This window comes from Oxyura jamaicensis, chromosome 1 (assembly GCF_011077185.1).
Source record: "Oxyura jamaicensis isolate SHBP4307 breed ruddy duck chromosome 1, BPBGC_Ojam_1.0, whole genome shotgun sequence".
NCBI classification, from domain to species: Eukaryota; Metazoa; Chordata; class Aves; order Anseriformes; family Anatidae; genus Oxyura; species Oxyura jamaicensis.
This window is the reverse complement of record NC_048893.1, coordinates 82842757-82856330: the sequence shown is the minus strand read 5'-3', so window position 1 is coordinate 82856330 and position 13574 is coordinate 82842757. Positions and strand designations below refer to the sequence as shown.

The 13574-nt window shown below is 38.6% G+C and overlaps 1 protein-coding gene across 10 annotated transcripts in view; it reads left to right on the top strand.

Annotated features, from left to right (window-relative positions):
* The window catches only part of STXBP5L (syntaxin binding protein 5 like), a 202619-nt gene that overhangs the window by 104261 nt on the left and 84784 nt on the right, over nucleotides 1-13574 (top strand). For all 10 annotated transcript variants that reach the window (XM_035314746.1, XM_035314751.1, XM_035314754.1 and 7 more), the window contains 2 exons: nucleotides 4905-4968; nucleotides 12634-12717. In XM_035314746.1, the coding sequence (XP_035170637.1) occupies nucleotides 4905-4968; nucleotides 12634-12717 (148 nt within the window). The remainder of the gene's footprint in view (nucleotides 1-4904; nucleotides 4969-12633; nucleotides 12718-13574) is intronic.

Here is a 13574-nt window from a genome sequence, read left to right as displayed (position 1 = left end):
TACTTTTTACATGGTGTCTTAAAGACAGCTTGAAGAAATGCCTATACAAAAGTATCTGGCATCAGCATGAGTGTATTTTATTCAAGATAGCTTCAAATTTGGTTGGTTTCCCAGCACCTTTTCATCCTTTCCAGGAGCTGTTGTATCTCTGCCTTTGCTTTTAATTTAATTCACCAACATTTTTCTTTCTCTGCTGTTCTACAATGGCAGCATACGACTTTCCAATCTTCTTGACAAACCTACTCTAACAGTAGTGAGGGGAAACAAAACATTTTATGTGTACTAAAGCTACATGAGGCAAAATGTTTTCATGTGTAGACATTTCTACATGCAGTGTTATCTACAGTATGAAAGTAGTAATTACTGTATCTGTAGCTCTGATAGTGTTTCATGAGTTTTGTAAACTAATCTCATTGATATAATATAGTTAACTAAATAATAGCTTCACATAATCCTACTTGTAGTGCAGTCTTGATGTCTACCCTTAGAATAAATTGATTATAGTGCCTGGGCAGTCCTTTTGCATGCAACACTTCTCTAGGGCTCCAAAAAATATTGCTGCTATTTCTATTTTACATACTTTCCTTGAGGAAAAAATAAGACGCATGTCACATAAGGCATTGGGCTGCCTTTGGCATATGTGACTATTCCTAGTCTTAATGTGTGGCACAGAGGGCTAGCTTTGGATTCTTAGCCACAGTCCTGCACTGGGAGAGAGATAACATCACTCCAGGAGAAGCGAGAAAGTTGTCTTGCCAGAGAAGATTTGTCATGTCTTTCCTGGATCCAGACGTACAGCTGGTTCAGAGGAACGAGGGAAAGGCCATATACAATGGAAAATTATTATCCTTTCATGCATATTTTTTTCCTGCTCCATCTGAAAATGGTGTTATTTTGTACCAGTGTATGCCCCCAAAACATCTCCCCCAGCATGGGACTGACTGTGTGTGTCCTTTGCCAAACCAAACCAAAAGCTTTGTGCTGCATCTTGTGGATATTCCTTGTTGGTTAGTCCAAAGAGGTATCAGTTTTATTGAAAATGTTTTGCTTGTTTTGTATTAAAAAAAAAAAAGTATTTCTTGGAGCTCTGGAAAGGTAGTGCAGAAGTACTGCTGGGTAGCAGGCTTTTCAATTTCAAAATGCTTTAGGAACATCAGCTGTCATCACCCCAGCAACTCCATGTGTGATGTTATCTGTGATGGCAAGTCTGAATTGAGTTCTGGCTCTGCAATTATTTGAAACAGATCCTTACTTATTTCCTGACAGAGTTAGTACTATGACTGCCGTACTTAGTAGACTCTGTTTCCTCTTGCTTATGTATAATCAAAGCTGACAGCTGTTAAGTGATCAGGGTATTTGTGCTGCGCGGACCCTGGCTGACTGCAAGATCCTGACCCATTCTCTCACTCCCCTTCCTCAGCAGGACAGGGGAAGAAAATAAGATGTAAAAGCCTGTGGGTTGAGATAAAGATGGGGAGATTGATTGCTAATTGCTATCAATGGGCAAAACAGACTCAGTCCAACTCAGAATTTAGTTTATTGCCATTTAAAAATAGATTTGGACAGTGAGAAATTAAGACAGAACTTGAAGCTGCACTGTGGGATGGGGAATGGGGGTTGCAGTCAGTCTGTGAGAGTTCCTCCCTGCCACTCCTTCCTCAAAGTTTTCCCTGCTCCAGAGTGGGTCCTTCCCATGGACTACAGTCCTTCAGGATAAACCTGCTCCAGGTCGGGCTTTCCATGGGCTGCAGCTCATTCAGGAAATACTCAACTGCTTCAGTGAGGGGGCCTCCACAGGCTGCAGTGTGGGGATTTGCTGTCACATAATCCTCCTTGGGCTGCAGGGGGACAGCCTGCTCCACCATGGTCCTCTCCATGAGCTGCAGGGAAACTTCAGCTTTGGCACCTGGAGCAACTCCTCCCCCTCCTTTTTCACTGATCTTGATGTCTGCAGGACTTCTTCTCACACTTTTTTTCCTCACTTATTGCCTGTGCAGCATTTTGCATGAAGTACTTTTTACCCAAAGTGCCACAAGACTCAGCTGCATCTTGCACTGGGTCTGTTGGAGTTGGCTTTATCCAGCACGGAGCAGCCCTTGGCCTCTTCTAACAGAGGGCACCCCTGCAGCCTCCCCACTGCCAACACCTTGCCTCCTTCATCCAATGTTTAACATAAAAGAGCTAACAAGAATTGAACCTAAGACTGCTATTGTAGGTGTGAAAGTAGAACAACGTTTCATTGAGGCTTTTGATAGAGTGAAATACTAGCTAGACTAAAATAATAAAATTGGAAGAAAACGGAAGAAACCTGACCCGGTCAGTTATAATACAGAACAAGTAAATTATTACAACAGTGAAGAGTAAAATAATATAAATATTAAGGAAATACTTATATAAATATAAAGGGACAGAATAAGGAAAAATAAAACCCCTTTTAGCTCAGGTCTCAGTATGGAAATCATCTCTGAAAGAATATAAGATAAAAATAAGATTGGTAGTAAACAACAGCTTTGTATCATGTATAGAGGAAGCACTATTTTTTGACAGTGAAAAGTCTTTCTTACTGTAAAGTTAGATGTAATGTAGAATGACTACAACTCATGTAACACTTTGCTTCTACCCAAAATATGAGTTCTTTAGTAAACAATGACATAACGTATATCTTAAAAAGAAAACAGTGTTTGTGCAAATACATCTAAGTTGTTCTTGACTGTCATAATAAGTAGATATAAAGAGCACTTTGAATGGAATCAGCTTATATCTTAGAAAGACAATATGCTCTTTTCTTTGCTTCCTCGATTTACCCCGATTTTGCCAACATTCCTGGTCAAATGCCAACACTTGTATGGCCAATCTACCCAACCTGCATGCTGGTCAGCTCAATGGGCTGGAATAACTGGCCAAAACCTGCATGTATTGCAAGCCAGCAAGTCTGCATGTATTCCTTGCACCGTTTCATCTGTTGCCAGCTTATTCATGCCTGATGTTTGCTTGGCTCTGCTCCCTCTTCTGTCACACTGACCAACATAGTGTTGCCTGACTAACTGCACTAGTTTTGAACATTGAGATGTAGTGTTTATAGCCAGGCACAAAGGGAGAGAAAAGTGAATTCACAATGTATTGGAGTGGTATTTATATGGGGGGGGGGGGGGGGGGGGGGTAAAATTCTTTATGTTGCCTCTCACTCTTCTTGAGCATGAGCAGCATGTACCCCAAACCGATCTAGTTCTTTCCTACACCATACACAGACTAGTTCAAATAGGCGAATCTATGTTAGAAACAAAGTTCAAAGCAGGCTAGCAGGCTAAAATGTCCCCAGTTGTCATATTTATTCCCTGAGGACTAGCAGTACAAGATACTTGTGGGCCTAAGCCCTGTTTGCAAATACCCTCATCTCACTGTTCAGTTCGCTGTCACTGCCTATCTACCTTGCCTGTTTCCAGACAGCCTGTATAGAATGTTACTGTATAAACCGGTTTTCCCCGGCTTTCTTGCTGATCTCACTTCCATGCTAGGATATGCTGCAAATTGCTCCTGTGGAAGCCTTGCTCACCTCAGTCTCACCTCAATCTCATGTAGCAAAGTAACACGCTGCAGGTATCTGTGGAAACATGATCTGACAAAGCTGAAGATGGTGGCAGGGGATCATCTCATGAAGAAGGTTCACCATGTGAATGTCTTGCCATATTGCCACTAGCTTTGTGTATGCAGCTAGCAGTAATGTTAAAATTCTTGTAAAGGAATGGGGTATAGTTTTGGGAGGTTGTTCGGCTTTTAGGTGACTGCTTTGGGAAGGACAATATGGATTACTCTGCAATATTTTAATGTTCAAGGTGACTGGAGTTTTCTGCAAACCATTCTCAATCTTGATTTGGAGTCTGACTTGGTAATATAAAATGTTTTGAGGCCAGTTTTGCTATAGTTCAGTATTTGAGCCATAAGAAGAATAACATGGTTAATTTATGGAATTCCTGTGAGTAGTTTGGGCGGAGAACCTTGTTTTAAGCTTTCTTTAATTTTCTTGCAAAACTTTTTTCAGTTTGTAGCCTATGTCATCTTAGATGTGGTTTCCAGGAAAACTTTATGGGCCCTGCCATGCCATGTTTCTTTTCCTGGTGACCATTGTTGACCCAGACATATAAATAGGGAGAGCAAGTCTAGATCCTTACCTGAACTTCAGGGGATGTGTGCTCTGACCCCAGATCCTAGATGAAAGAAAGGTCCTGTGCTATGCAGCCATTCAAATAGCCTGAAGCTTTGTGGACTTAGTGCTTGTCCTCTTTCTCTGTATAACTGCCAGGGCCTAAAGTTCTGTTCAGAAAAGACAGCAATTCAAAAATCTTCACAGAGAGGACCATGTCAGAGCAATTCCCCACACTGCAGCCTGTGGAGGCCCCCTCACTGAAGCAATAGGAGTATTTCCTGAATGAGCTGCAGCCCATGAAAAGCCCACCCTGGAGCAGGTTATTAGTTACTGAAAAGAATCCAGCGGAGACTGTAAATTCTTGACAGATTGGCCTTGAAATCAGGCAAGAAAACAGAGAGGGCAGAAAGAGAGAGTGGAGAACAGAAAAGGCAGAAAAAATCTTTAGAATGTAGGAAAAAAAAAAAAAATCTGTAATAGGTCAAAAAGTGAGATTTATTTATTTATTTATTTATTTTAAAAGAAGAAGAAAGCGTTCATCTGTGATAGAGAATCGTTGCTTTAACATGGCATAAAGGAAGTAGAGTTGAACATGAAAATGTATGGGTTATTTTCAGATAACAATATTCCCCTCTGGACTTTTTAAAATGGTTTTTAAATTACTGGAGATATATGTTAACATACCTAGCAATTAAGGTAAGCATCTAGCTTTTCATGCAAAGAAAAAAATCACAGATTTGAATTGATTTTTGTTTTGCAGATCCACAAAGACTCACCCTGGGCCAGTTGTACATTTAAGTGACAGCCCAAGAGATGAGGGAAAAGTGAGTACAACTAATGATAAAAAATATTGCAGTATTTCATAGCCTTCATTGACCTTAATAGCTCTTTCTCTTTTCTTATTCACTAATGATATTATCTGCTTTCCTTATATATTTGTATAGTCACTGCTTTCCAGTTTTTAAGAAAAAGAAAAAATCTCTTTGGACAATGTTAATGAGTAAAAATCTGTGATACAGACAACATCCTTTGAAACTTCTAGCCAGTCAAAATAATTCCTTATTAAATAGATGTGTGTTTTGCTAAAGCAAGAATTGACTCAAAATTGTGTCAGGACCTTGGTATTTGCAAAAGCATCCTATTATGAGGGCATTATAGTAAGTTCTCATAAGATTTTTTTAAGTCACTTCTTATGCAAGAATAATAATGATAGCAACCCCAATTTGGAACTTGCTGCTGTTTGTGAGCAGCTGAGAATAGCAATGAGCTGTCAAGAAGTGAAAGCAAAACTAGTAGTTAGAGTGTTAGGGTTGTGATTGATACCATCAGGAGGCAAAATCAGAGTTGGCTTTATTTCTGTAGTATCTTTGGTATCTTTTCCAAAATGAAATTTGATTGCCAGAATGCCAGTTTTATCATAACTGTTTCTATTTCTGTGCTGCTACTACTTGTTTTTGGTTTGTTTTTTCCTTTTTTTTTTTTTTTTTTTTTTTTTAGAATTTTGCTAAAATGCTAAGCTCTTTAAATATTTTATCTTTTTGATCACTTTCACCAGTTGCATTTCAGTGAGTATTTATAAGGGACTGTGTTTTACAAATGGTGTATCTATTCAACAGTGCGTCTCACTTAAGTAACAGCTATAGTTATTGGAAACTAGAAGCATTCTGAATTTCTGTTACTGCTTGGAAATGAAGTTGCTTGTTGCTCAGAGGGCACTTTGGAGATATCTGGGCACTGATGAACTACTGGCATACTAACAAGGCTCTGGCAACAGCAAAATCAGGTGGATCCCTATTAAAAAACAAACATCAGAAGTTTATGGGGAGAAAGAGTAGGGAATGCAAGACATATTGAAACTGTCCAAGTGCAGCTGTTTATGTCATTTATAGATTGAGGGTGGCATAAAGAACAAATTGATGCTAACAAATTACTTACAGATTTGCAGAATGTGGAATCAGCAGTTTGATACTTGCTGGAAAATATCAGTAAAAGTTACACAGAGACGTAAGAGAAGTTTGAAGCACTGGATCAAAAGACAGCTCCGTATGAAAACATCCAATATTAGAGAAAAAAATAAACTAAATTTTTCAACTAATTCACATCAAACTTTGGTTGAAAAAATAATGGTTAAAAAAAAAAAAAAAAGTCTTTTTTCAGAACGGGGAAAAGGAATAAAGAAAAACAACCCTAACTTCAGGGACTTTGCTGTTCAACATAGTTATAAGCAATCTAGAAAAGAGTGTAAGCAGTAATGTGATAGGGTTTGCTGGATCTTAAGCGACTGAGAAACTCAGCAGCAAAATGGCAGGTTAAATAATGTCTTTCATTGATTATTCAGTGTAAATAGTGGGAAGGGATATGTGAGGAGGAAAAGAATATTTCTAACTTTACATATAAAACAATGGGTCTGAGCTGATTATTACTGTTTAGTATCAAGATCTTAGAATGATGATTGATAGTTCAATAAAAATATCAGTTCAGTGCTCAGTAGAGATCAAAAAATCAAATCACAATTAGGCACTATTTGGAGATGAATAGGGGAGAAAAAAAAATACATTGCATAAATGCGTAGTTGACATGCCTGCTGAATACTGAGTATAGCTCATGTCTTCCTGTCTCAAAAAGAATGTAATCACACTAGAATAAATTCAGAGAAGGGGCAGATTTTCTATAAGAGGTGCAACTAAGGCAGACAAGGCAATTAATTGTGGAAAGCAGCTGATTGTGATCCTGAGTTTGAAAATGCCAATTATTGCAAAGAGGGTAGAAAGATTTCATAGTCTCTTTCAGTGCAAACCCTAAAAGGATATTGTCAGAGATCTAGGGACTCCGGGTACCTGGCAATACAAGTACAAGTTAAGATAGCTCAGACAGAAGCTTTATGAATTATGATAATAGTGAGAGAAAGTTTGGACAGCATCTGCCCCTCTGCTTTCCCATCCTCTTCCAAGTGACTGCAGAGACCCAACCTACATACTGTTTAAGAAAAAAAAAAAAAAAAATAGAAAAAAAAAAAAAGTGAGGAAAACCAATCATTCCAATGTTAAAAAAGTCAGGTGTCCATCCCTGAGAGGGATGGTCTCCTTTAAGTAGCTTGTTAGCTGCCACAATTCTGAGGCAATAAAACATTTAATATATGATGTTATGGAAAGGCCTTTTGGTGAAGCCTATAGGAGACTATAAGAGGATAAACTCAGTATCATCTTAGCTGAGAAGTGGGAATTTGGAATCACAGCTTTTATTTTCAGTAAATGCTCTTTTTGTTAGGAAAAACTTCTTAGCCCAAACCCCCAAATCTTAAATATTACTAATTTTGCCACCACAGTATCAAATGAAGCTGACAAAAAGTGGATTCCAGACAAGCCATTTAAGTACCTTCTCAAATGTTCAATAGGTAGAAGCTATTCCAAGTAGTGCTGCAAGTGCTAAAAATGTATGTGGGTCACTTGGAGGAACAGGAAAAGTTCACACAAGAGAAATCAATTTGAGGGTTTTGGAAGAGGTTTACTAAATTTTCCTGAAATGTTATTAAAGATGAACTTAACTGGAGTTATGTCTAGTTGCGAAGCTGGCCATCATTGAATCAGGCTGTGAGAACATGGGAGAGTATAAATATTCACCCTCCTCACATGTTGTTCTTTGATATTTCCATTTGGCTATTTAAGTACAAGACCTACCTGTTGTGATAGGTAGACCTTTTGCTTAATTCAGTAGAGCTGTTCTTAAGAAACAGGTAATAGAGCTGTTCCAAGATCTACTAATTTTGCTTAGCTCCTCAGCTTCAAGTAGACCAAAGACCACTGAAAGGTGTTGGTGCAAGAAAGCACACTGCCCAAATCACTTTGTGAGGTGGCAGCAGATGTAGGTCTTCTTAACACATGCTTCAAAAATTAAAAAGTGGGTAACAATTTAGTCATAATCATTGCTGGAAATACAGATATTCTTGTACTCCACAGATTACAGTTCTGAGCTTATTCCCTTGAAGTAAACAAGTAACATTCCCCTGTGGGATTGATGCACTCAATTGTTGAGAGCCCCAAAATATAGACAAATTTTTCCAAAGCTGGGACAATCATTTATTTCTTTTTGAAAGCCAGGGAAATTTGTGTGCCAGCTGTATATTCAAAAAAAAAAAAAAAAATCCTAAAAGTTCAGTAGTTGATGAGCAGTTTTTCTGTGCCAAAAGAGTGAATGTAATTCCAGAAGACTTCTGCCATTCAAATTTTTTCCAGAGTGTCCTCCAGGCAAACTATCAAGGCAGATTTTGGAGACAGTCTCTGTCACAAATTTAGCAAGCAGTGGTTGGAAGACAACAGAGAAATTGGGCATTAGTGTGCTACTTAAGAGCAATTTGGGGACCTAGTGATTAACTTCATGAACTGTGTCTGCCAAATCAGTGAGTAAGTGTACATTAGGAACAGACTGAAGTACACAGACATTTGTAAGTGGCAGATATGTAGCAAACAGGATTTTCTTGCTGACACAGAAGAAGATATTAACTGCAATGATCTGCAGTTTCCCAGCAACTAGAGAAAGTTTAACAGGAAAAGGTTTAATGTTATTAACCATTAGCTGGTGGACTAAAGTTCCTATCTCTGAGTCTGTGTTCTGAGATCTAATAACACCTAAATATAGGGTGCATTTGGCAGGCTTTCTTTTTTCTCCCCACAGCTGTTTTGTACTACCAGGGGACTGGCTGCCATGTACCAAGATGCAAGTTGTTGATAGTAAAGGAGAAATTTACCTTAAACATCATCATCAAAAGCATTTCAGGAATAAGGATTTATTTAATCAGAATGTGGAGCAACTCCACTGGACAAGGAAGGTTGTGCCAGGATTCCTCCATATTTTAAATTCTATGCAGCCTTCTTTATGATTCTTAATCATATTAAGCATGATAAATGAGGTGTCAGAAATACAATGGAATTAAATATATATATATTTCCCTTGGACTCCTTTTATACATACTTATTTTTCTTGTTTGTCTGTTTTCTCCTCCAACTGCATTTATGGCTGTTCTGTTTTTCACCATATTGACTAGTACAGACATTGAGCTTGTCTTACAGATCTCTTACAATAGCCAAGAGGAGTGAGAACATTTGAGTTTTCTATGGTTCAGGCAGGTTAGAGTTCAGAGCACCATGAATATACTGGCAATGAGACCAACTGCATTCACCCTGATGGAATTCTGACTTTGTCATACCACAGGACTCTTAGTTAAGCAGCATGGCTACCATATGAGCAGATGAGAAAGAGAGAAAGATTCCTGGCTGTGCAGCAGATCTGTTCATCTTTTAACTTCTTCCCTGAAATCACAGTACTTTTTATCTTGCAGTTCTATAGTGCCATTGTACATTAAACATTTCAGCAACAGATCAGGAAGGCTGGAAGGCTGTCCCTGACAGGAGGTATTTAACCTTTTTAGTAATTACCTGGAGCACAATATCTTTGCAAAAAGAGTGATACAAATCAAAAGGCAAGCCTGCTGCACTTGGGAAAAAAGCTTATTATGAAACAGGGTCACATACTAAATGCTTTTCTATTCATTTCCTGATTATATTTGTATGAAAACTGAGATGGAAAGAATACTGGTAGATACAAACCAAACCCAACTGGTTTGGTACCCAGCTGTAATGCGCTAGTGAAGACAGTAAGAAAAGCACTCAGACTCTGTAAGATATCCATTATCTGCATTTTATTGGATTTAATATAAAAAGGAAGAAGAGAAGATAGATAATATATTCATGAGATGATGGGAGCTGCAAGTTGTGCAGCATCAGATGGGCCTCCAATAAGGGCACAACACACTCTGCTGATCCCATCTGTGAAGAAGTATGCCAGTATTTTGGTCTTTAGAGCTCTTAAAAGATTTACTTACAGCCGTATATAAATATAGGATCTGGGTAGGCTGGACCGATGGGCTGAGGTCAACTATATGAAGTTCAACAAGGCCAAGTGTCAGGTCCTGCACCTGGGGCACAACAACCCCAAGCAGCACTACAGGCTAGGAGATGAGAGGTTAGAAAGCTGCTTGGCAGAGAAGGACCTGGGAGTATTGGTTGTTAGTCGGCTGAATATGAGCCAGCAGTGTGCTCAGGTGGCCAAGAAGGCCAACAGCATCCTAGCTTGTATCAGAAACAGTGTGGCCAGCAGGAAAGGGAAGTGATTATCCCCCTGTACTCGGCTCTGGTGAGGCTGCACCTCAAGTACTGCGTTCAGTTTTGGGCCCCTCGCTACAAGAAGGACATGGAGGTGCTCGAGCAAGTCCAGAGAAGGGCAACGAGGCTGGTGAGGGGTCTGGAGAACAAGTCTTACGAGGAGCAGCTGAGGGAGCTGGGATTGTTCAGCCTGGAAAAGAGAAGGCTCAGGGGCAACCTTATCGCACTGTGCAGGTACTTTAAAGGAGACTGTAGCAAGGTGTTGGTTGGTCTGTTCTCCCACGTGCCTGGTGACAGGATGAGGGGGAATGGGCTAAAGTTGCACCAGGGGAGGTTTAGGTTGGATATTAGGAAGAACTTCTTTACTGAACGGGTTGTTAGTCACTGGAATAGGCTGCCCAGGGAAGTGGTTGAGTCACCATCCCTGGAGGTCTTTAAAAGACGTTTAGATTTAGAGCTTAGTGATATGGTTTAGTGGAGTTCTTGTTAGTGTTAGGTCAGAGGTTGGACTCGGTGATCTTGGAGGTCTCTTCCAACCTAGGTGATTCTGTGAGATATATATATATATATATATATATATATATATATTCAGTTCTACTGTCAAGTAAACGGCTGTTCACATGAGAACATACTGGTTTACATTATCATAAACACAAGGACACACGGGTATTGTACTTACCGTTACTAAGTGGGAGCTGCTTACAGGTTTCTCCTTTACAATTACCCGGCTAAGTTTATCTTGCAGACAAAGAATATGTGCAGCACACCATATCACAACACAGGCCTGCACATACTCAGGTTAGCTGTTATGTGGATCACTAACTCCTGGATATACAGTTGTCTCTGTTTAAGATCACTCCACAAGCAGCAAAAGAAGTTGCAGTAAGGCACTTTGTTCACTTCACCAATGGCAATCTACTATGTCAGAATACCATATGGCATCCTGACACTGGTGCTATCCAGTTAGCAGTATGCTTTCAGAACATGAATGTTGTTTCACATTTACTCTGCTACAGAATCCCGTATGGACCTGTCCAGAGAAAAAAAAAAAAATGATGAAAGTTCTGGAATTTCTCCAAGACAGTTTGAATATTGTTCAGGAGCAAAATTTTTAAATAATCAAATACTGTTCCTATTCATGTATTAAATATATTAACTTTAAGTCATTCCCAGATCATGTAATTCATCTCCACATAAAGGATACTCTCCTGGCAATATAGAGAATCATATCTAGTATGATGGAGAGACTAGAGTATTCCTAGGCTCTGTATACAGCAGTATTGACGTATTGATGATATTTGACTTAGAAAAAAAAAAAATGTTTTGTTCAGAAGTCCACCAGTTTTATTTTTAATGACATGCAAGCTAAAGTGAGTGATAGCAATGATTTTGGTAAGATTTCACAGACTAAAAGATAGTCTTGTAATTCTTCCACTCAAATTCTTAATAACTGTAAATTCTTGCCTGCAATCTGTGCTCTGTGTATTTATGGAGAAAGAACTATTGCAGTTATCACTGCCAGATGTATAAAAATAGTCCATAACTGAAATATGTGAGTCTGCCATTATGGTCATTCCCAGTCTTCACGTCCAAAGACAGATTCTTAGGAAAACAGACTCTCTGGGAGGCAATTTGCAGAATGCCTAAGTAGGCCAGACGTCATATCTTCCATTAGATCTGGAATGAACTGTATTCAAATGAAGGGTACTCACTATAGTGACAGATGAATAATTTAGTTCTTTTCAATAGAAATAAAGAGAATGCATTGTGTTCATTCTTATTTTTTTCCTGAGCATTTTTTTTCTCCTCTTTCATCTTTTGACAAGTCTTACTTGTTGGTATGTCTCAGGTGTGCATGATTTTTTGACATACTAATTCTAGAAGAAGTAAAAAATAGCATATGTTAGTTTATACTTTGTTTTAGACTCTTTGGTTTTACATTATTTAAGTAATCTCTTGGGTGTCAAACTTTTCCCTTCAAACTAGGGACAAGGAAAATAAGAGCTGAGAGGAACATGGTATATTTGTATTTTTCTCAACAGGCATAAGATTGTGAAGACTATCCACATACATATTATTGCAGGAAAAAAATAGTGTATAAAACATGTTTTATTTCCATATCAGAACTTGCATTGTCAGTCATGACAATTAATTTATAATAAATGATAATTTGAAAGCAGGTATTATGTGTAAACTACTATCTTGCACATCCACTTGGCATTTTCTTTTTATAGTGCTTATGTATTTTGAAAAAAAATCTTAAAACTCTCAATATTTGTATATGCCTTTTTTTTATCTAAAAGTATAATTGTGTTTGTTTCCCTCTCCCAGCTATTGATAGGCTATGAAAATGGGACTGTAGTACTCTGGGATTTACGATCTAAAAGAGCTGATCTGAGAGCTTATTATGATGAGGTAAGCAATTTCCATTAATTCAGAAAAACTGTTATTCAGCAGTTTGTCATATGTCTTATCAAGCAGATGGATATTTATCTTAAAGCACTGCTTGTTCTGGTAATACTGTTTGTGCTCTGCTTTTGAGCAACTTACTGACAACAGAAATCAAAACCTGAGATCTCTAGTTGTACTGCATTAGCCTCTTTTGAGTGTACTACAACAGAATCTCTTCCCCTTGATTCTGACAAGTCCATCAGCTTCTGTGTGGGGTTCCCCAGATGAATAGAGTATAGCAATGAGCTGACCTGAAATACAGCTACATTAGGAATTTTATTATTATCTTTACTGAGTATTACTAGAATATCAGCATGAAAGCCAAATTACTTTGTAGGTCTATTCATATTACCCAGTATTCAAGAGCAGTGTAAAAAGTTTTCAGAATTGTATGCTCACTTTTATCAGAATATTTACTGAATAGAACATCTGCTTCTTCCAAGTGAGGGAGGTTCTCACCAAGGATCAGAAAAGCTGTATAAGTTGCATTATCTGGAACTCCTCTGCTGGGTGTTCTTATCTGCCTGTATCTTCCCTTTAAAGCTTCTCCCCGGTACTTATGTTTTACTCACTGGAGCTAAAATTAGTCCTGTCTCTCTTTTAGCACAACTAAAGACAAGTTAGAAGCTGCCTCAGCCCATCAACTCCTTATACAAGGAGTTTCAATGTGCTCTTCTCTACTGTGACAAAGCTTCTCAAGAGACTAAAATATTCTCACTTGTGAGACACTTGGTGCCAGAGTGGAGCTTGAACCTGCTGCTTAGACCCTTGTGTCTGCTCTTTGAGTTGTCAGATGCAAGCTTGTGTTTTGGTGTGATGAT